We start from the raw sequence: 21,693 nt of genomic DNA on the forward strand, positions 1-21,693 counted from the left end.
ACTTCATCAGAGACCACACTGTGTCCTCCTGCACATCTGCCTCTCTTTGCTGAAGGAGAACATGCAAGGGAAAAAAGAGCAAATACAGAATACGACTTGACTTGAAGCTGGGCAGAGTCAGGGCCGTATCCGTGGGCATGCCTTATGCATGGTGGGACCAACCACAGGGGGCACCTGGCTCTTCAGGATCCTGGGATCTGCCTGCCCAGGAAGGTGCTCCCTGTCCTCCTCCCAAAAGCTGGGACTCAGCCACTGCTGCAGCACCAGTGGCCTGGCTCCTGTGCTAAGCAGGTGAGGTAAAACAGGGGGAAAGGCACTTGTGGACCCTCCCTAGAAACTCCCTTGTGTCAAAGGACACAAGGAAGGAAGGCACAACAAGGCTTGGAAGGCACAACAGTTTGTTGCCTAGGGGGATCAACTTGTTTTTCTCATGAAAAAAGTTCGCCTACAGAGTTGTGCTGCCTTTTGGACAAGCTGCTGACTCCATGTTCAAGTTGAAAAGAATACTAAATGATCCTGAAGAACTAAGTCATTTTGTTTTGCTTTTTTTGACTTAGTATCAGTAGTAACTGTGCACAGGACATATGCATGAGTCTTGTATTGAACCTGGCATTGGGGCTTGTTTCCTTTAGTGAAGAAATGTGTATTTTTATTGTGATATACCTAAGTGGTGATACTTTACTCATGAGAATTGATGCGCATTGTGAGAACAAGGCCTTGCAAAATCTTGCCATCTTTTTTTTCCTGTTCAGTGGGCATGTACAGAATTCTGAAAAAAGATAATTGATTTGGTACCTATATCTGTGTTTTAAATTCCTCTCTGAAACTATGTGCAAATGGTTGATAAAACCATCCCATGCCTATTGTAAATAAAGTGTAATTAAAATTGGATGGAATGAAAAAGCTTAAGAAGTGTTTGAAGAGCCTGTCTTGGGCTGCATTATTGGATATTCCCCTCTCTTAAAATGCAAATTGTGTCTTTATCAGTTCATCAACTTCTTTCTGAGGCTCTGTACTGAAAAATTGTTTTTATTTTATTATAGCTAATTATTATTTTCAGAACAGTTGTGGTCTGAGATATTTGTATTGTACACTAATGACTGAGATATGGAACAAATTTATTTCTAATTTTCTATCTTTAGTAACCCTAAAAACTTATTTTATTTAAAAGACCTTTTTCAACATGGCGCTTCTCCCCCAGTGAAAAGATTTTATTCTGTTTTCTTCAGGAAGGAGGCACAGCTGGATGAAGAAGGACAGTTTCTGGTCAGAATAATTTATGATGATTCCAAAACCTATGACCTGGTTGCAGCTGCAAGCAAGGTCCTTAGTAAGTAATACAGATATCTTCTTGCCCCCTCATCACAAAAAAGGTAATACCTCTCCTGCCTGCCAAATCTGTGTTCTGTAGCTAAAGAGGAAGTGAAAGCAGAGTATTAGTAAAGGAGAGATTTTTTTTTACATCTAAGAAGAAAGGATTGTGGGGTTTTTGTTTCTCTTAAGATATTTTTATTCCTTTTATTCCTTGAAATTATTTTTATTACTTCCAAAGTATTCCATCTTAAAGTGAAGTAATATACCTCATCCACAGAGGATGGGCAGTGTTACAAGCAGCCATGAAGTAACAAAGTACTGCTGCATGTACTTTGCCAATACACCCAGGTTTCAATCACTACTGCAAGAGCAGTGAGTGAATGAATGACTGAATTAATCCTTGATCTCTGCTGAGCAAGCGTGCTGAGATACAGAAACATTTGTGACATGGGCACATTTCATATCAGCCACTGATTTGGGTTGCATTCATTTTCAGTCATTGGAGCTCTGGTCTAGAATTTGAATGGTAGAATTTTGCCCATCAGCATTATTCTGTCTGCAGACCCAAGTGTGGTATGAAATCATTCTGCATCACTAGTTAGCCAAGAACCTCTAAGACTGTGATGGCTGTAGTAATGTTGAACTGGAGCAGCTGATGTGGTTTCATGCTATTGTAAATCAGAATTAACTGCTGAGGTGAGCACTCCTCAGTGCTCAACCGAGTTCCTTTAATTTCAAGTATTGATTTATTGTCTGTATCAAAATCTAAAATACTATACATGCATGAAATGCACAATGTGGTGAAGTAATAATGGTAATTGATAAATCCTAACAAAATTCCTGTATTGAATACTCATTATTTGCCATATGAATCCTGAATCTTGCTATTCTTTTACTGGAGACCTCTGGATCTGGGTAGAGTTTAGGTACTGTCTTTCTTGTTTATGAATACAAGGGTAAAGTAATAAGCGAAGTGTGTGAAATACAGTGTTCGAACTGAATCATATTTTCCTGTCTTAACTAGATCTAAATGCTGGGGAAATTCTTCAAATGTTTGGGAAGATGTTTTTTGTGTTTTGTCAAGAATCTGGTTATGATACAATTCTACGTGTCTTGGGCTCAAATGTCAGAGAGTTTTTGCAGGTAAGAATTTGGTGCCAAATTATTTCAGTTAACAGAAGAACAGGAGTTTTCATATGCAGCAAATTGGGGAGGGGTGTTAAGTGAAAGGACTTACCTTGTTTATACTAACAGCAAATGTGGTCTTCAGATTTGTATGGTATTTCTTCTAAGTTATCTCTGACTAATTATAGATAATGGTTATTTCTAATTGTATCTTATGTAGAAAGCTAAGGCTCATACACAGCTTATCTCTAAGACATTATCTTTCATACATGAACTGAGAGTGAGATAAAGCAGCAGTGTTTAAGTAAATTTTTGTGCTTTCCTAATTGCAGAACAGTGTGATACTGCACTATAAACCAAAACAAAACAAAAATGATTTTTCAATAGCATGGAAGAAATGTAGAAATGTAGGGACTTCTCTAAAGTGTTATTTTTAAGTGTAGAAAAAAAATGGCCTTCTCTTTTTTGTCACCTGAAAATTGTTCACTTCTAAAAGCACTTTGGATTTAAGATTTGTCATCTATATCACTCTTGGAGAGAACTGTGTACTGTAATGAGTTTAAGAGCACTGAACTGGAGATTGCCCAAAAGCTGAGTGTCAAATCTCTACTGATTTTCACTGAAAATTTAACAGCCTGTTGTCATCTGTACCTTTAAAATCTCCCCAGCAATATGTGAATAAGCAGAATGCATGGTTTGCTGGGTTACTAGAATATTCTGTGTCTAACTGCCTGCCCCAAAACCTGCATCATTCCAGAGCATCCTGGGTGGAGTCAACCTAGACTTCTTGTAAAAATCCCATGAACTGTAGTTGCTGGACAGACAGGATATGTGTATGTTCCAATGTGTCCATATCATATGTGATCTGTAAACCACTGTCTGTCTGTGGGATGTGACGTCCTGTATATTTCATAGCTTCATTCACATGCTGCCCTTAAAGCCAGCCTTCAGATAAATGTAATTTTTAAAGGTAACTAATGTAATGAAGTTGCAGTTAGGGTTGAGCAAAAATAGGGGAGGAGGAAAAAGAAAGTGTAGTTGGCCCATTGCTTCATCACTTTGGTTTCTTATATATGGGCCAGTCCTTCCCTATTCCTTTCACTTATGCTCTTTTCCATATAGTATACTTCTCTTTTCATTCCTTACTGTGTGATGATAGAAAGATTGGACACATTTGATAAGCATACCAAACATCTATAAAAGTAGGAACGACTTACATTTATATTCTTGTAATGACAGTATTTTAAGCTGCTTTGTTTGAATATCAGTATTAACACAGGATATTGGCTGTTATATACTTCTGTAAATGTTAAGAGGACTAATGTACTAGTAGCTGTGCCAAAAGTGTATTTTTTAGCTTTTTATTATGATAGAAAATTAGTGTCATCTGTGATTTATTGCTTTTGCATATTCCAGCAGTCAGATTAGGTCAGGAAACTACTTTATGTACCTGTTATAAAAATAAGTGCAGATTTAGTTTAATGTCCTGAACTTTTGTCAGATTCTTAAAATACATAATAGAGTTCCAAAAGGCTCTTCTTGAAATCTGTACTGAGTCCAGGATATATGAAATAATTGAGGATTGCAGGTTTTTTAAGTATGTGAAAATAAATCTTGTATTTATATTTGTTTCCTTTGACATCTCAAGAAGATTTAGTTTATTCATAGTTGAAACACAAGTACTTCAAGCTTCGTGAAAGTGGAAAATAAAAAGGGCAATTAAATAGAATATTTTTACTTCCTAAGAATAACATGGGTGTGAAAATTTTGCAAATCATATTGAAAGACACTGCATCAAAGAGAAGCAGTGGTGAAAAGAGGTACCTCCTGAGGAACCCAGAGTGGGCTTTTATGTTAAGTTCAATAGCTTTCTACTGAATGAAAATCAAACACTGGAGTAGTTGTTAGTTCTCTCATGTAGTGAATCGTTTACAGAGCTACTTAGTTGTTCATTATTGCAGTGTAACAAAATTCAGGGGACTAATTCCTCTTTTGGATAAGTTTCCAGATGCTCTGTACCACACAGCACTGAACAGCATATCTTTGTAATTCAGATGCCAATCACAACTCGCATTTTTACATGGGCCAGGATCGTGCCTGGTTTAGTATCACTGGTTGTTCTTGCTTGGAAATCCCTTAGTGTTTCACCATGGAGCTAATCACTGTTCCACAAAGCTCTAGAATTAGTGTCTCTGTCCCAGCACAAGCTCTAGCATACATCTGGGCAGTCTAGGAGACAAGAATTCAGTGAGAGAACTTAACCTATTGTTATCTGTATGCGACCGCACCTCTGGCTCACAGCAGCTGAACATACTAGGAAAAAATACACATTTGTTTTTCCAGAAGCTGCAATATCAATTTAGAATGGATCAAACACAACAAAATATAGGAGTAGCAATGGCAATATCTAACTGTGAGTGATTTCAGCTCCTTGATTTGGAAGATGTCTACTGCTTCTTGACTATGTGTTGGAGTGAGGTTTTGAATAAAATAAGCTACAAGCCTCCCATTCGGGATGATTAGAGAGCAAAAACTGAAAGGCATATCACATGGACTCACCTGTGACACTGCTTGGACAAAGTCATCAGTAACGGGGTAGAAGAGTAGAAAAGTAGTTTTGCAGAATGGGACTGTTGCCAGTTGTTAGCCACACTTGTGCCAAATTTGTGTTAATAATTAAGAAAACCATCTGATAAAAATTCTATCCTTGTCATTGACCATTTCCCATAACAAACTCCTTTTGAATTTCTTTTGGTGTTGATGACTGTGTAACTGGAAGATTATTGTCTTTTCCCATGTGTCTCCTTAAGAGGTTTTTTCCAAAAGGTCAGTGTATCCTGGCTGTTTCTGAGGCACATATATTGAAACCGAAATTCTGCACTGTTAAGGAGATCATGGGGCAATCTCTCAGAGCCAGTCATCTCTTTTTCTCTTTTCTCATTCACACTCTTTCAAAGCAATCTCTTCCAATTTCATTGTTTTGAACCCTGCAAAGGTCTTACAGAATTTGCCTTCAAGCATTATGTTTTTTGCTGTTGAATGCCCACTAACAGCTGAAATGAATTGACTCCTGGATTGTTGCCTCTCAAAGTTTTAATTTGGAGATGTTGATATAGCAACAAAACCATGGATTTGAAACATGCTAAAAAACTGAAGGAGGAAGTTTCAGGCTGAGTGCATCCCACGGAATTCATTTCTAGGAGTCTTATTTCCTCTGGAGGCCTCCAGAAGAGGCAACTGTTCAAGCATTTCACAGCTCACGTGAAATTAAGTTCAGTATTCTTCCACAAATTTGATGATTGACAGATGCTTGTGAAAGGTGGAGAATGGCCCAGACACCACAGTGCAAAATATTTTCACCTCACTTCCTGTGCTGGCAGAAAACAATATGCAAAGCCTTGTGGTAGCAGTTACTTGCAGGGTGGTGAGAGAACAACATTTAAAATGTGCAGTAATGTTCAGGACTTAAGCTGTAAAGAAGTTGCATAAATTTTACAACAAAAGTAAAGCATTATGTGGGTTGCAACACTATCCCACAAACTAGCTTGTTCTTTCTGTTAAATATACAATAAATAGCAAACCGGAGTCTTGACAATTGCTTCACAATCAAAGTTGGAGCATTGTTATGTTTTAAGTGTGATTTTGATCTCATTGTTGTCTTTAATGTTCTTATTAGGTATGCCTATCAATTTATAATTTAGCTTTCCTCTCCAGATCACAATTTGTCTGGTCAAGATTTAAAGTTATATACATAAGATGTCAAGGATATTAGCTGGAAAAATAGATCTTTTCCCTTTCCTGAAAAACTTCCTCTGAAACATTATTATGGCAGCTGTGATATGTTCAGTTTATTCTGTGGATTTTTTCCATTATTCTCAACAAAAATACATATTTGTGCTTGGTCTTTCAGGCATTTAAATCTTTACTTTAAAGTTTGAAACTTAGTCAGGCCCTGTAAACTTGGGCTGACTGTTACGATGTCAGAACAAGGCTTTTTCATGGATAATAAGGAGAAAGATTTATGTATATTCAGACATGCTTATTTGTATTTGACTCCTAAATTAGTATCTGAAGAGGAGATTATAGAGACTGGGATTGGAAGGGATGAAAATGGATGAGGTACTGGATTGAGAATCACACACAAGGTCTTTAGTCCTAAGAATACTTCAAAATACAGCATGGTAAAGCATGAATTCTTACTATCTGGAGTAATTATTAATAGTTCTAATTTTTATGCCATTCGTTGTCCAAATATTGCCATGGTAGATAGAAAGAACATTGCGACCTACCTGAAAAGCCTGCTATGATGGCACTTCTCCAAATAATAAGGCAAATGCACAGAAAGAATGCGCAGTAAGAGAAAGGGGATGTTCGGATTAGACAAAATATGTACTTGCTTTCTTCAGAAATACTAAGTGATTGCCTTATAATCATGTTTTTAATTTCTTCTTCTAGAACCTGGATGCTCTGCATGATCACCTCGCTACTATTTACCCGGGTATGCGAGCACCTTCCTTTAGATGCACTGATGCGGAGAAGGGGAAGGGACTCATTCTGCATTACTATTCAGAAAGAGAAGGTCTTCAGGATATTGTCATTGGAATCATTAAAACAGTAGCTCAACAGATCCATGGTACAGAAATAGACATGAAGGTAATGTCTGAAGTGATGTAAACACTGAAAATTTATGTCATTAGGACGAGATCAAGAAAATCCAAAGTAAAGTGGTGGCAAACAGTAATTTGCATTGTTGCTGTCTTCTGTGAAGCAGTGCCATCAGTACTGGCTCAGGAAGAGACATCGTAATTTGTGTTGGTTTGAGGACACATCAACCATGTGCTGAGAAAGCCAGCACTGATTTGCAAGCAAACCCAATCGAGAGCAGTTCAGCACAATATGCTCTTATTCAAAGAAGGAGATGACATGTATGGCTTATTTGGCATATATTTTATATTTGGCATATATTTCTCACTGTCTACTGTGTTCTGTGGGAACATGGACATTTTGTCTTTGTGTCCAAGATTCTTCTGTGTACAAATTGTGAGGATGATGTGCATTGGTGAGGCCTGGCTGGCGAGCAGTGTTTTGCTCCCAGACTGCATGCCGGGTCCTTCCCAGAAACAAGGTATGTTTGTGGGTTTCATACTGTCATTGTGTGGGAGTGTGACTGGATATGGACCTACAGCCCCAGAAATGAAAAAATGTTCCTCAGTCACAGAGTTGACATAATGTCATGTGTGCTGAAGTCACTTTTGAAATGGGAAAGAGGCTTCTGCTTTATGTCCATACAAAGCAATGGAAAGATTTAATTGATCGGGCCTTGCATATGGAATGGTATAAAATCAGAGCTTGATCCAAGGTGCAGATATATGTGGGGGGGAAACAAAAAAATGAAAACTTTGCTGTTAGAAATATTGCAGCTGATATAAAATACTTTTCATCAAGTAGAAAAGGATCTAAGCAGGTACAGGAAGCATTCCTTTTTTTTAAACTATTCCCTAATCATATTGTATTTCTAGCGGAGTTTCTCTGTATGCTTGCTCAGAAAATCCTTTCCAGTTTTGTGAGTTTATTGCAAAAACATGATCTTGCTCAGATAAGAAATTTACAAGCAGTACAATCACAAAGATATTTGTACTGCTGTATCAGAGTATTTGCCTTTTAGCTTTCCTGTTATAAGCTAGCACAGGTTTATAGTAAATGTCTAGTTGTATATACTGTGGTGATATACTTGTGTCCATGTTAAGATCCTGTTTTGTAGAAAACCGTATTTCAAACTTTTGCAGCAGGTGTTAGTAATCAGATACAGAAGGATGCAACAGAATCAAAACAATCCTCTTCTTAGATACCTGTTTATTTGAAGAGTTGAGAAAGACAAGGCGGACCATGATGGAAAATTGGCTGCAAAAGCGCTGAACCTGCTGCTTGACAAGAATTTATTTTGGTAGCACAGGCAGCTTAAGCAGTCATCTTTCTCTTAGTGCTCAAGCTTGTCCTACAGCAGCTTCTTCAGCCATGTCTCTCCAGCTGGTGTCAAGTTATAAAATAAACTTGACTGAGGAAATGAACTGGGTTATTTTTACCTACATCTGTTCCTTTATGTGGTTCAGTGTTCTGTCAGAGTTATGCCAGTGTAGTTGAGGGGTCTTGCAGAGACAAAAGTGATCCATGGGGCAGAGGAGAAATCTGGGTTGTCCACAGCAGCTTCCAGAACAAACTTTTGACAACTGTGTCCTCAGTCTGAATGTTACTTTGCTGAGAAGATTGTATCGATATCTATCTAGGACTTCTCACAAATAACATATTCCAACAAGGTTTAAATGTTTATTACATATTTGCTTCTTATTTTCATTTGACTTTTTTAGGCTTTTATTGAAATTTTATTGTTGTATTGTAAATAAATAGAAATTTAATACTATTGGTCAAACCTGTTGTAAGTGAACACAAAATTTAATTTAAATCCATGCTGTTCTTCCAGACTGTCAGAGCCAAAAGCACATAAGTGCCTAAAAATAGTATTACCTCTAAATTGAAGAAAGTGCATATTGTCTGTTTTATTTTGTCTGTTATCCTGTTTTTAATTTTTTCCATATTAAAAAGGCACATGCCCTCCACTCTGAACTTTTTTTGTCTCTGCTGCTTAATAAAGTCTAGCTTTTGACACCTTTTAAGACATTAAATAGCGCTGTACTCCATGAGTAGTCAGAAACATCAGTGGTAGATAAGCAGAGACTAATCAGCTACTTGATTCTGTAAGGTGAGAGTGCCAAAATTTGCAGCTTAGCCACACAGACAATGAAAGTCTACCACCATTACTTCACAGGTCACCTATTAATCAGTAATGGTATGGGGTGAAAGTTTTAAACTCCAGTGTGAAAACTGGGTAGTTTTATTGTTCAAAAAAATGAAAACAGGAGAAGAAAATTGACAGACTTCTTTCATCTCTATGCTTTCCCTCATAATTCAGTAAATTAATGCTTTTGTGTTTTAGTCTGTTAGTAACCCATTGCTTGAAATAGCACAGCACAGGAAAACAATGGAGTTGCTTTTCATCCCCTCAGTTTTTGTGGAACAATCAATGCCTCTTCTGTAACATTTTTGTGTTGGACTTAAATTAGAATTTTGCCTAAGGAAGAATTGGAGGTTTTTTTGAAATGATAAAAAACTCAGTGCCTAACCCAAAGTTTCTGATGTTATTGTGGAAGTCATCTTCTGACTTTTAAGTCCTGAGTTGTCCTTCCAAATCTTTTTATCCAAAGCATTTACATCAACACAATAAGTTCTGCAGTTCTCTTTATATTAGTGTGAAGTTGATATCTGCAATTTGATAGTTAATACTTTATTATCCACTTTTCTTCTCTGTCTGTTTAGAGCAAATGCTTACATAAATCTCCTTGAGAGAATAGGTGCTTTTAAGTCTATATATTCATGAAATGTTGTTTGAATTTGTCTAATATATTTACAAGGCTCTGTGAAGGTGGCAGAAGACCTTAATTGTTTCCAATAATAGTGGTTTTGTTTCATTAAGTGGTTAGATTTTGTTTCATGGGTTAGACAGAATCACAGACTGGCTGGGGTTGGAAAGGACCTGTGGAGGTCATTTTGTTCAATCCCATCTGCTCAAGCATGGCTGCGTAGAGCCATTTGTTCTGGGCCATGTTCAGACGGCTTTCAGCTATCTCTAGGGATGAAGACTCTGCAATATCTTTGGACAACATGTTCCAGTGCTCAGTCCATCTCACCACAGAAGTGTGTTTCCTGGTGTTCAGAGCACGTCCTCTGTTTCAGTTTGGGCCCATTGCCTCTTGTCCTGGCACTGGGCACCACTGAAGAGAGCCTGGCTCAATCCTCTGTATCCCCTCCCTTCAGATGTTAGTGCACATGGCTGAGCTCCTCCCAAGCCTTCTCTTCTCCAGCCTGGACAGTACCAGCTCTTCAGCCCTTCCTCTTCTGAGAGATGCTTCAGTGCCTTGATTGTCTTAGTGGCCCTTGCTGGAGAGAGTGGACCCCCCGTGGTACCTTCCTTTCTCTTTTGCACTGAGGAGCCCACAATTGGACACAGCACTCCAGGTGTGAGGATCACCTACCTCAACCTGCGGTGAAAACTTAAGGAATCATAATGATCGCAAGAGGAAAAAATAAATATGGAAAAAAATGTTTTGTTTTTGTTTTGTCCCAAATTGTTTTTTTAGATGGAGAAATAGCTAAATAGAAAATGTATCACCTTTCTTCAGTTTCACACAGAACAATTTTGTATATACACATATATATATATACACACATATTTATACATACATGCACACACACACACACACACACAGAGGTATGTGTTCTTCTAAAATACATTAGGGCTTCCTTTTTCCAGGAAATGTGCCTTTTAACACCTTGGGTATGTGTGTGCTGAAGGCAAGGAAAAAAAAGGTGTCAGTTTGTCTCTTAAACTTTGTTAGCATGGAAAAGAAAGCAATTTGGTTTGAACTTGCGTTCAAAATTGCAGTTGAATAGTTCAGAAAAGCCCAAGTTGACATTAATTGATTATTTGGTTCAAATCCAATTTGCCTTGTCTTCCCTGATATGGTAATCCATTTTTAGACAAATAGAGATAAGACTATATAATTTTTGTAGCAGGTATTGTCTCAAGAATTGTTGTTGACTTTGAGAACACACTAAGAATATTCATGTTCTGCTAGTCTCGGTATGATAACTAAAAAATCATCATGATGCTGGTGATGAACTTTGTCATGAGATCTCTGTTAGCAGCCTACTGGCTATGCGTTCTCTTGCTTCACTTGTGAGAGGTTGTTTGTATATAAATGAGGGTGACCTGTGAAGGTGAAGTTAGAACAGAGATTCCCTCAAAGCTACTAATGGTATGGATCAGAAAAGAGTGTTGTACATAATCCAACAAAGTCCGAATATCTGTGGGGAAAACAGACTTCTGCAGTTTTGTTATTATCTGAGAGCAGACTATTAAAATCTTTCTTTTACACGGGGAAGATGTTTTACAATATAAAATGAGAAAAGATCAGGGGAAGTCTTGACAAGATGGTAATTTTAGACTGTCTTATTAGTAATGGCAATGTAAGAAACAAAGCCAAGATGTGACCAGCTGGAGCACTGACCTCACAACTACTTGGGTACTTGTCATGGAGGACAAGCAGTACTTATCCACATTAAAATATGTGTATGACGAAAAGTCAGTCATGGAGCATGATCAACCTCTAATTCTGACACAAGTGCAGCTGGAAACTCCACTGTCTCCAGACTTGGGGGTTTGGTGCAGTGAGACAGTCTGCACTGAAACCAGCTGCATGTGAAGACATCCCCAGCTTTAACTTTGGATATGCAAAACTGAGAGTGGTGCCATTTCCACAGTGAACTGCTTTGCCTCAGGATCATTCTGAAACAACTGCAGTGAAATTTGTCAAGTAGCATTGCACAGTCAATTTTGATAAGAAGAGATGAAGAATTTCATCCTGTATTGACCTTTAGATGGCAAAACCTCCCTGATTTTGTATTAATCTTCACAATTTCATGTAAAAAAATCCCTGTCGAAGGACATTCTGTCCTTCCATGATGAGATATGAGTGTGTCCTGGGGTTATACTCAGATCCACAGAACTGAGTCTTGTCTTGTAGACACATCAGTGACAGTTTAACAGATAGCATGTGTTCATTATACATACTGTATCGCAGTGATACTGCAGATTTAATATCTTGTGTGTAGCTCACCAAATACATTAAATGACAGTCACTTTAAAATAACTTTTCTTTGTATTGCCCTTCCCTGAAATATCAGTGTGACTTTTCACTTGATTAACCAAGGACAAACTCTGAAGATTCATCTTCTGGAAACCACAGGCAGGTTAGCAGTTTGATGTTATATATTCTCTTTGAAACCAGGAGTGATTTCTCCCTTCAGTTTTAACTGCAGTTACTATGGTGATTGAGCTCTTAGATGTGGTGAACTGATGTCACTTCACCAGCTAAGTCTGCGGGGGAGGAAGAATTAGACTTGATTGCTGGCTTTGTTGCTTCTGTCACTGAACTTTCATTTGTCAAGCATTTATCAAAGGCTTCTTCAACAGTATTTAAATGATACTGAAATTTTGTGGCTTGCAAACTTTGCTTGCAGAATGGAACAATAGGTAAGCTCTATTCTAGTTAAGCTTAGCAGAGTGTCCAATGCAGATCTTTATGCCAGACAAATATCTGGCCGGTTAGGTTGGGTTTATAGGTACAAAGGTGAAGAGACAGAATTTAACATATTACGTTAAAGGCCAGAAGTGCTTATTTTAAATTTGCTGACAAAGTGGATGGAATCATGAGATAGGAGATTAGATAGTTCATAAAGCAACACTTTGAAGTAAGATCCAGGACTGGAAATTACCTGGAAGCATAGATCAGTTCTAGAGATAATTCTACACAATTTGAAAAAAGTTTCTATGTATGATCTCAGCCATCCCTGGCTACAATAACAGTAGTATTAAAATAAAAGCTGTGGGACTGTGCATGAGTGACAGTAAGTAAAAATTAAGACTAACTGCATTCTGTTAATCCTCGGTATGGCCATTGTCTCTCACAATTTCAAGGATAATGATTTAAAGGAAGAGGAACACATGGAAAACCATGCCATAACCAAGCAAAGCACTTAAAACACCTATCTACAAACAGGATAAAAGAAGTAGTAAAGAAAGCAGACATCTTCTCAATCATCAATCATATGAAGTTCAACAAGGGGAAGTGCTGGATTCTGCACCTGGGATGGCGCAACCCTGGATGTTTGTACAGACTGGGGAATGAGGTGCTGGAAAGCAGTGCCATGGAAAGGGACATGGGGGTCCTGGACCCTTTGATGGCAAGTTGAATATGAATCATTGTGCCCTGGCAGCCAGGAGGGCCAACTGTGTCCTGGGGGGCACCAGGCAAAGCATCACCAGCCAGCTGAGGGAGGTGATTGTCCCGCTCTGCTCTGCACTGAGGCGGCCTCACCTTGAATATTGTGTGCAGTTTTGGGCGCCACAATGTAAGAAAGATATTAAACTATTGGAGAGCGTTCAAAGAGGGGCAACAAAGGGTCTTGAGGGGAAGGGCCTTGAGGGGAAGCCATATGAGGAGTGGCTGAGGTCACTTGGTGTGTTCAGCCTGGAGGAGACTGAGGGGAAACGTCGTTGCAGTCTACAACTTCCTCATGAGGTAGAAGAGGACAGGCAGGCACTGATCTCTTTTCTGTGGTGACCAGTGACAGGACCCGAGGGAATGGCCTGAAGTTGTGTCAGGGGAGGTTTAGGCTGGATATTAGGAAAAGGTTCTTCACCCAGAGGTTGTTTGGGTACTGGAACAGGCTCCTCAGGGAAGTGGTCACAGCACCAAGCCTGGCAGAGTTCAAGAAACATTTGGATGATAATCTGAGGCACATGGTGTGACTCTTGGGGATGGTCCTGTGCAGGGGTAAGGGACTCGATGATCCTTGTGTGTCCCTTCCAACTTGGTATATTCTCTGATTGTTTGATTCTATGATGACCTGGAAAATTTAGTAGCTGATCTTTCTCTGAGTTACTTACATGTGCAATAGAACGAGAAGACTAATGCAGCACATGGCTATAGAGCACCTAAATCAGGCTTCTGCTCTGAACTGTCCTCTGAAAAAGCATCTCTTTCCTTCAAATGAGTAGTCAAATAGGAGAACAAAGAAGACTGCCACATTAAATTAGGCATAATTTCACAATAAAATATTATTTTGTTGTTTTACACTCCTCTATTTGTATAGGACCACATAAAGGTTCCCCAACCCATCAATTAGTGTTTCTGACATTTTTGGAGGAGAAATATTTAATAAATTAAACATTTTAGGGATCAAATGCAGTGTTTATGCATATCCATTCTGTTTTCATATTGTAACTATTAATCTCTTTGGTTAAGACTACATTTAAAGGGCAGAATCAGGATACGTTAGGGATTTTGAGGAAATTTTTTTTTTGCCTCAGTGGCTTTAGATCAGACTCTACTTGAAAGTAGAATCGAGTGCAACATGTTCCAGAAAGTTGCTGCTAAACAATACTGTATAAATAGAATTGTTCTGTTCCAGTCATTAAATCTAATTAAACATGAAAAGAAGTGAATTTGGCCTCTCAAGGTAAATTATGTTATTCTATTAGTTATTAGCTTTAATTATACTGCAATACATGACTCTCACTCCAAACAAAATAATCCCTATTAATTTCATATTTTTTACTAACTTTGAGTAAAATTACTGAAGTGTGAAATGCTGTATTGAAGACACCTTTTTGAGATTCCACCAAAGTAGATGACTCTAGTTTTGCTATGATTTCAGTTAATATGGAATAAAGCCCAGAGAAGATTGTGCTTGCTTTTAGTTTTGTGTTTTGGCTTTGAATTTACAGTGTGCTGGAATATCTAAGGACTGTATATTCAAACATCTGTTCTATCTACCTTTCTTTTTGCTGTCAGTGAAATGCCCATCCTCTGGTCAGCACTGTTTGCTGTTGTGTTACAAACCTTGCAAACAGCTTTGATCAAAATAAGAATTCAAGCGATCTGTGTAATTCAAGACTCACCACAGGGTCAAGGGGAGGGGAGCATCCTGTTTTCTGGCAAGTACCAAGAGCAAGCATAACCTGAGCTTTGACCTCTGATTTCAGAATGTGCATTTCACTCCAGCTTAATACATTGTATTTGGGTGATCTTCAATATCTTGTTCTTGCAGAAAGCAACTGTGGCTAAGCAAAGGCATACTTATTCACTTGGAATTATAAAGATTCTAAAATCAGAAATTTTCATTATAATACAGTATTTTTCAATATGGAAATACAATTCTTGAATTCATCTTTCTGCTCTAAATACATTCCTGTCTTCTTAGTAGCATTCCAGTTACTAATGAGTAGTAGTTTTCAGTTTTTCATTTTTCCTTCATTTTTCCAGGTTATTCAACAGAGAAATGAGGAGTGTGACCACATTCAATTTTTAATTGAAGAGAAAGAGTCTAAAGAAGAGGACTACTATGAAGACCTTGACAGATTTGAAGAAAACGGTACCCAAGAGTCTCGCATCAGTCCCTATACTTTCTGCAAGGCCTTTCCTTTCCACATAATATTTGACAGAGATCTGGTGGTCACGCAGTGTGGCAATGCTATATACAGAGTCCTTCCACAGGTTAGATGATTCGCATGCGTGGATAGTCATAGAGATTCATAATGCTGGATGCTTCACAGATTAATTATAAAGATTAATAAAATAGATTTAGAATTCTCTGTCTGAACAGAATTCCCATGTAAGTGTATAATATTTACTGCATTGTGTTTCTCTTGTTTGATAAAGGACTGTGAAAATAGCCCTGATTCTATAACAACTCTGTTCTTTATGAGTATGTCCATAGGCAGTAAGAGAATAAGCTTGAGCAGAGAAAATCTGGCCATCCCCACAATTCAACTAATTCTTTCTCTTAGCTCACTCCAAGCTACATATGCTATGAAAGTGGCAGATAGCTCTTTAAAGTGGATGTGAGATGGTGTAACTTGGCCTGGGGTTCAGGATAATGGTCTTGCCCATTCTGCTATATAATTTAGCAGCAGGTACAGATTCTATATGTATTACTTGTCAGTAATGCCTTCAGATACTTAAGATATCAGATGCACGATAACTAAAGAGCAGAATAACAGAAATTGTGTCATACTTTCTTAGCTTGTGCATCAAAAGCATCAGTATTAACAAAGATGAGCCAAACAAAGTTTGTGATAAATATATGTGTGTTCTGAACTGAATGCAGCTGCTGCAATTTCCTCTAGTTATTTACAGTAAAAGGGTACTCAGAGGTACATTTAATATTTTATATTCTGTATGTATGTGGATACCTCAGTTCTGTCTTCTGAGAGCTGACAGTGCTTCTAAAAATAAGCAACAGGTAAAAGCAGTAAAAGTAGAAAAGCAAAAGAGAAGATGACAAACCATCAAATTTTCTTTACAACGATGTAAAGACTAATGCTGCATATATTGTGTTGTTTCTGAATCATTGATGTAGTTTTAAAATGCATTTTTACGTTGTTAGCTTTTTCCTGAATTTGTTTTTTGGTGATTTCTCTCAGAATTTTCCAGAAAGATTCGAAAAAAAGAGCTTTGTAAGTAGCTCTGCCAGCTTTTTCCTGAGGGCATTCACTGAACAGCTATACCTATTCAGACTACTGAGGATGGCAGTCAGAATCCTTATTATCAGAGCTGATGCTTTACATACCATGGCTCACTGAAAAGGGAGTATGAAGGAGGTCACTTAGGATGAAAACACTGGAAAGTGTTTTTACTGTAGAATGGGAAAAGTTTAACGAATAACAAGTGTAATAGTTTAACACAATATTACAAAGTCATCTTGCAGACTGGAATTGCACTTTGAAGTTAGGATATTTCCAGTGTAAAATCCATAACTTAAACATCTTGTGATTTAATGGAGAAATGCATAAAGTGTATATTCTCTTCCATTCAGTTTTGTCATCGAAGCAAATTGAGTATAATTACTCCATGTATATTTTTATTATAAAACATAATAATCCTTTTTGTCTTTTCTTTTTTTTTTTTTTTTAATATTCTAGTTGCAGCCAGGAAATTGCAGTTTGTTGTCAGTTTTCTCCTTGGTCCGGCCTCATATTGATATTAGTTTCCATGGAATCCTCTCACATATCAATACAGTCTTTGTACTGAGGACTAAGGTAACTAGAGAATATTTTCCTGGCTTTTCTTTCAGTAAGTATGCTTTGAAGAGATAAGAAGAAGTGCCAAAAACTCAGAAGTCTTCAGAGAAAATTCTCTCTGCTCAGACCCTTTTTAGTCTTGAGCCAAGAGAAAGTCACAGGTATGAATATGTGTGTAGTTGTTACATAGAATGCTTTATAGGAATGGTGAATTAAATATACTTCATGTCTGCTTCTTTCTTTGCAAGGGGCCAATCCATTATATGTCATTGTACCAAAGAAAATGTAGAAAGCTAATTACATTTACTTTTGCTTCATAATAATGTAAGAGACAAATATGAAATGTGTCCTTGCTTGGATCCCTACATTCACACACAAGTTTTTTTCCTTTTCTCTAGAGAGGGCAGGAGATGAGGCAGGTGATCTGAACAAATGAATCATGTAGAGTAGCACTTCCTACATCAAAGACCCTCTTTATTTATAGAAAACTGTGCCTGAGAGAAACCAACAAGATTTCTTGGAGATGTTCCCAGGCACAGATAGAACTTCATAGAATAGGCAATACTTTTGTCAAACTATTGCTAAGAAACAACATAGAAGAAAACAAGAAGTTATGAAAATAACATAAGAAAGATACCATGCTTTGTGTCTTTGAGGTAGCAAATCACAGTATTAAAGTATGGATAGTATATGGTGTTCCAATGAGAAATTAGATGAGTTTTAATGTAGGCTTAAAGTCTATTCCAGATGTTCTGACTGCCTTCATAGTGAATGCACTTACACACTTGGCCCAGTGCATAACACACTGTTGCCCTTATACAATTGTGACTTTCATCACCAGGAGGGGCTGTTGGATGTGGAAAAGCTGGAGTGTGAAGATGAACTGACTGGCACAGAAATCAGCTGCTTACGCCTGAAAGGGCAAATGATCTACTTGCCTGAAGCCGACAGCATTCTCTTTCTTTGTTCACCAAGGTACTTTAAACTTAAAGAATTCTATAATACTGATCTTCAATTTACAATGGCTCATTTTAAGAATTCTTATGAGAGTAGTACTACAGAAATTAATTGGTTCAAGTATTGATTTAACTGGCTTTGATGTGTTTATACTAGAAGAGGGAGGAGCATTTCAATATTAAAACTTGACTGATTATTAAATAACTCAATATAAATATTGTCCCAGTTTGTACAAATGTTAATTCCTCATGATTCCATTTTTTGCAAGTTTTATCCTGTGTTTCTTAGTCGGAGAGTGCTAAGAAATATTACGATTTTATTTCCTGTGTGGATTCATATATTTTTGCAGTAGTTTTAATGTAATAGAGCAGTGATAAAGAAGTGGTTGGAATGGGGGATTGAATGGAAGGATTCTTTAGCTAAGAGCATATTAAACTATCACATTGGATTACACAGGTATGATACATTAATCTCCTCTGTAAAAGGGAGAGAGTGGATGACAACAAAGGGAAGAGGTTACCTTAACATGATCTCACTTTTATCTGTGTAGTGAAGGATGTACATTTGATATGTTCATGGAACTCATCAATGAGAATTCTATTTTTAAATGCGAAAATCAAGAGCCATGGGTTGACATGAATGATCACAAATAAGGTATTCTGTAGAAAGGATATGTTGTACAGCTCATCACAGGTTCAGAACTGTAGTCTTTTTTTTCTGTTATTCAGCAGCCTCTGATTTCATTTGAGTTTTAAATGCTCCCTTTGGCAAGTTTAATTGTACCCATATTATTATATATTTCTCCACACTGCAGTGTGATGAACTTGGATGATTTAACCAGAAGAGGTTTATATCTGAGTGATATTCCATTGCATGATGCTACCCGTGATCTGGTTCTTTTGGGAGAGCAGTTCAGAGAGGAATATAAACTGACTCAAGAGCTTGAGATCCTCACTGACAGACTGCAGCACACACTGCGGGCGCTGGAAGATGAAAAGAAAAAGACAGACACGTAAGAACCAAATCCCAATTTTGAGCTGAAACACTCAGAGCAATATATTATTCATAGCTACCTTCTTCAAAAAATAACAGAAACTTGGAAGGAATATAAGACAGAATCACGGCTGGTAATTTTGGAGTCAAGAAAGAACATTTTATTTGTCAGATGTCACCCACAGTCTAGGCACAGGTGTTTTGATGGCTCCCTCTCTGATAAGGAGAGTTATAAGAAGTGAACTGACAATTCTTCTTGATTTGTGAATTACCTAAAATAGTTTTGGAAACTTTCCTATATGCAGTCCTTGTAGCCAAGGTTAATTTGATGAATGCCCAAATGCTGCTATTTGACAGAGTTCTGTAAACCAACTTTGTCTTTATGGACTGCCATGCTCACAGGTGAGTAGAACAGAAAAATGTATCTTATAAACCTTGAAAATCGTCTGTGTAAAGCTGAAGTTTTGCAATAGGCTAATGCTATGAATTTGATTTTATAGTTACCTTTAGAAACAAATTTGAGGCTATCTAGATATAAGTACATAACAATAATACACTATATGCATTACATGTGCATGTATATATACAGTATATGCCCAAATCCATTTCTACAGATAGCTATAAAGTCAAATTCATACCATTAGTCTGTGGCATCTCAGCTCAATGATGACTGGCAGATAAACAAAAGCTTGCGGGAAAAATAGCCTGGCATTGATGATTGACTCTTGTTTATAAAACATAGTCCCCATCTCTGTATAAATTCCATTGACAGATAATGTTCTTTTTCTGTAGTGAGTAATGGAAACTATTTTAAAAATACTTGAAAGGGATGGACAGAAGAATCAGAGATAAAAGAAGCCTAAAAAGTATTTTTTCTGCTCAGTCCTGTTGGCTTGCTTTATAAAGTCATTTTATCTTCAGGAATTCTAGCCTTCTTAGCAGCTGCTGGAACAGACAGTGTCAGTTACTATATCACTGCCCAAGGTATTCACTAATTATAGCTCATGCAGTAGTGAGCTTGCCAAAAATGCAACTAATGAGGGTTTGTGCAGGAGGCTGTGTACAAAATGATGTTCAAGATTTGAGAAACTGTTGGAGATCTTCAGCTTGTCCACTTAGCTGTGTCAGGAAGGAAATAGACCTTAAAATGGCAGATAGAAAGTTGAAGAGAGTAGGGTGAAGCTCTGGATGTGTGATTTGGATTTTATTTGCATAATTTGTTATATGAACAAGTGTTAATATGTCATATAGACTATTAATTAAAAAAGCATATTATAAATCCTAAAAACAGCATGCTCAACAGAAGAGGAAGCATTTAGAAATTGATTAATTGGTTAGAGGTGGAAAACTGTTTGATCTCTTCATGGTCTTTTTTGCAGTTTTTATGGTTCTGTGGGAAAAATCAGATTATATGAGCTGAGGAAATGGCAGAAATGAGTAAAAATGATCCAAGACACTATTAACAGATCATGTCAGAATAATTAGTAATGTATGTCTCATTTTGTTGGTAGTTTAGGTGTATTAGTGTGTGTTTGAAATGTCATGGTTTTAGGTATGCTGATGTAGATCCGTTCCTGTTTCCCAAATAACATATTCTACAAAAAACATATTTATATTGCTCGTTGATGATGGGAGTATGATATAAACTCTATGGGATGTACGAAGTTACTATTTGAAGGGTGCTGCTGTAAAGACCTTTCTCCACATTCTTTCTGTTTTGCTTGTGCTTTTCTTTTTTTGCATGTTTAGATTACTGTACTCTGTTCTACCACCATCAGTGGCAAATGAGCTGAGACACAAGCGTCCTGTTCCAGCTAAGCGGTACGACAATGTGACCATTCTTTTCAGTGGCATTGTTGGATTCAATGCCTTTTGTAGTAAACATGCCTCTGGAGAGGGAGCCATGAAGATTGTCAATCTTTTAAATGATCTGTACACAAGATTTGATATTCTGACTGATTCACGAAGGAATCCATTTGTTTATAAGGTAAGCATAAGATTTTTAGAAGTATCTAATTTGTTACTTTTCAATAATTTACTATTGTGTCAGTATTTTCCATCCTTTGGATTTTAGGCTTTTTAAAAAAATATTTATTTTCTCACTCATTGAACTGTATTACCTGATATTAGGTAGCTAAAGAAGATTATGTTGGTAATGCGTGAAGGAACATAGGCTTAATTCTCAGTAGGATTTCTGCAATCAGCCATTGGGTGGATATATAAATCTACTTCCACATTTAGTGAAAGTGAACTTATAGAAGCCGTTTGTGATTCTTCTGACACTGTGCTTTAAGTTTTTCAGCCATATACCTCGGTCTTCTAATTCTAAATTATAACTTATAATTCAATTATTCAATGTGAATTCCACTCCTTCATTAGGAATGAAGTGTAGTCGCAAGTGTGGTTAGTAGCAGGTAGGTATATATATGTATTTTTATATATATATATACATCTCCCATATATGTGTACATATGTATGCTTATGTGTTTATAATTATAAAGTTCATTCCTACCTTTTACTAGGAATTGATTTTGTGCCCTCTAACATGTGAATCAAGGGTATGAGTCAAAACATAGAGCTCAGTTTCATTCAGAAGACACCAGAAG

At 37.3% G+C, this 21,693-nt stretch overlaps 1 protein-coding gene across 1 annotated transcript in view; it reads left to right on the top strand.

The window, feature by feature from the left end:
* The window catches only part of GUCY1B3 (guanylate cyclase 1 soluble subunit beta), a 43,443-nt gene that overhangs the window by 14,999 nt on the left and 6,751 nt on the right, over positions 1 to 21,693 (top strand). Inside the window, exons 3-10 of the mRNA XM_017805951.1 lie at positions 1,230 to 1,330; positions 2,339 to 2,457; positions 6,895 to 7,092; positions 15,381 to 15,611; positions 17,039 to 17,155; positions 17,979 to 18,112; positions 18,909 to 19,106; positions 20,837 to 21,074. Of these exons, the coding sequence (XP_017661440.1) occupies positions 1,230 to 1,330; positions 2,339 to 2,457; positions 6,895 to 7,092; positions 15,381 to 15,611; positions 17,039 to 17,155; positions 17,979 to 18,112; positions 18,909 to 19,106; positions 20,837 to 21,074 (1,336 nt within the window). The remainder of the gene's footprint in view (positions 1 to 1,229; positions 1,331 to 2,338; positions 2,458 to 6,894; positions 7,093 to 15,380; positions 15,612 to 17,038; positions 17,156 to 17,978; positions 18,113 to 18,908; positions 19,107 to 20,836; positions 21,075 to 21,693) is intronic.

The sequence above is a fragment of the Lepidothrix coronata genome, unplaced genomic scaffold, assembly GCF_001604755.1.
Source record: "Lepidothrix coronata isolate B3197 unplaced genomic scaffold, Lepidothrix_coronata-1.0 Scaffold13, whole genome shotgun sequence".
Classification (NCBI taxonomy): Eukaryota; Metazoa; Chordata; class Aves; order Passeriformes; family Pipridae; genus Lepidothrix; species Lepidothrix coronata.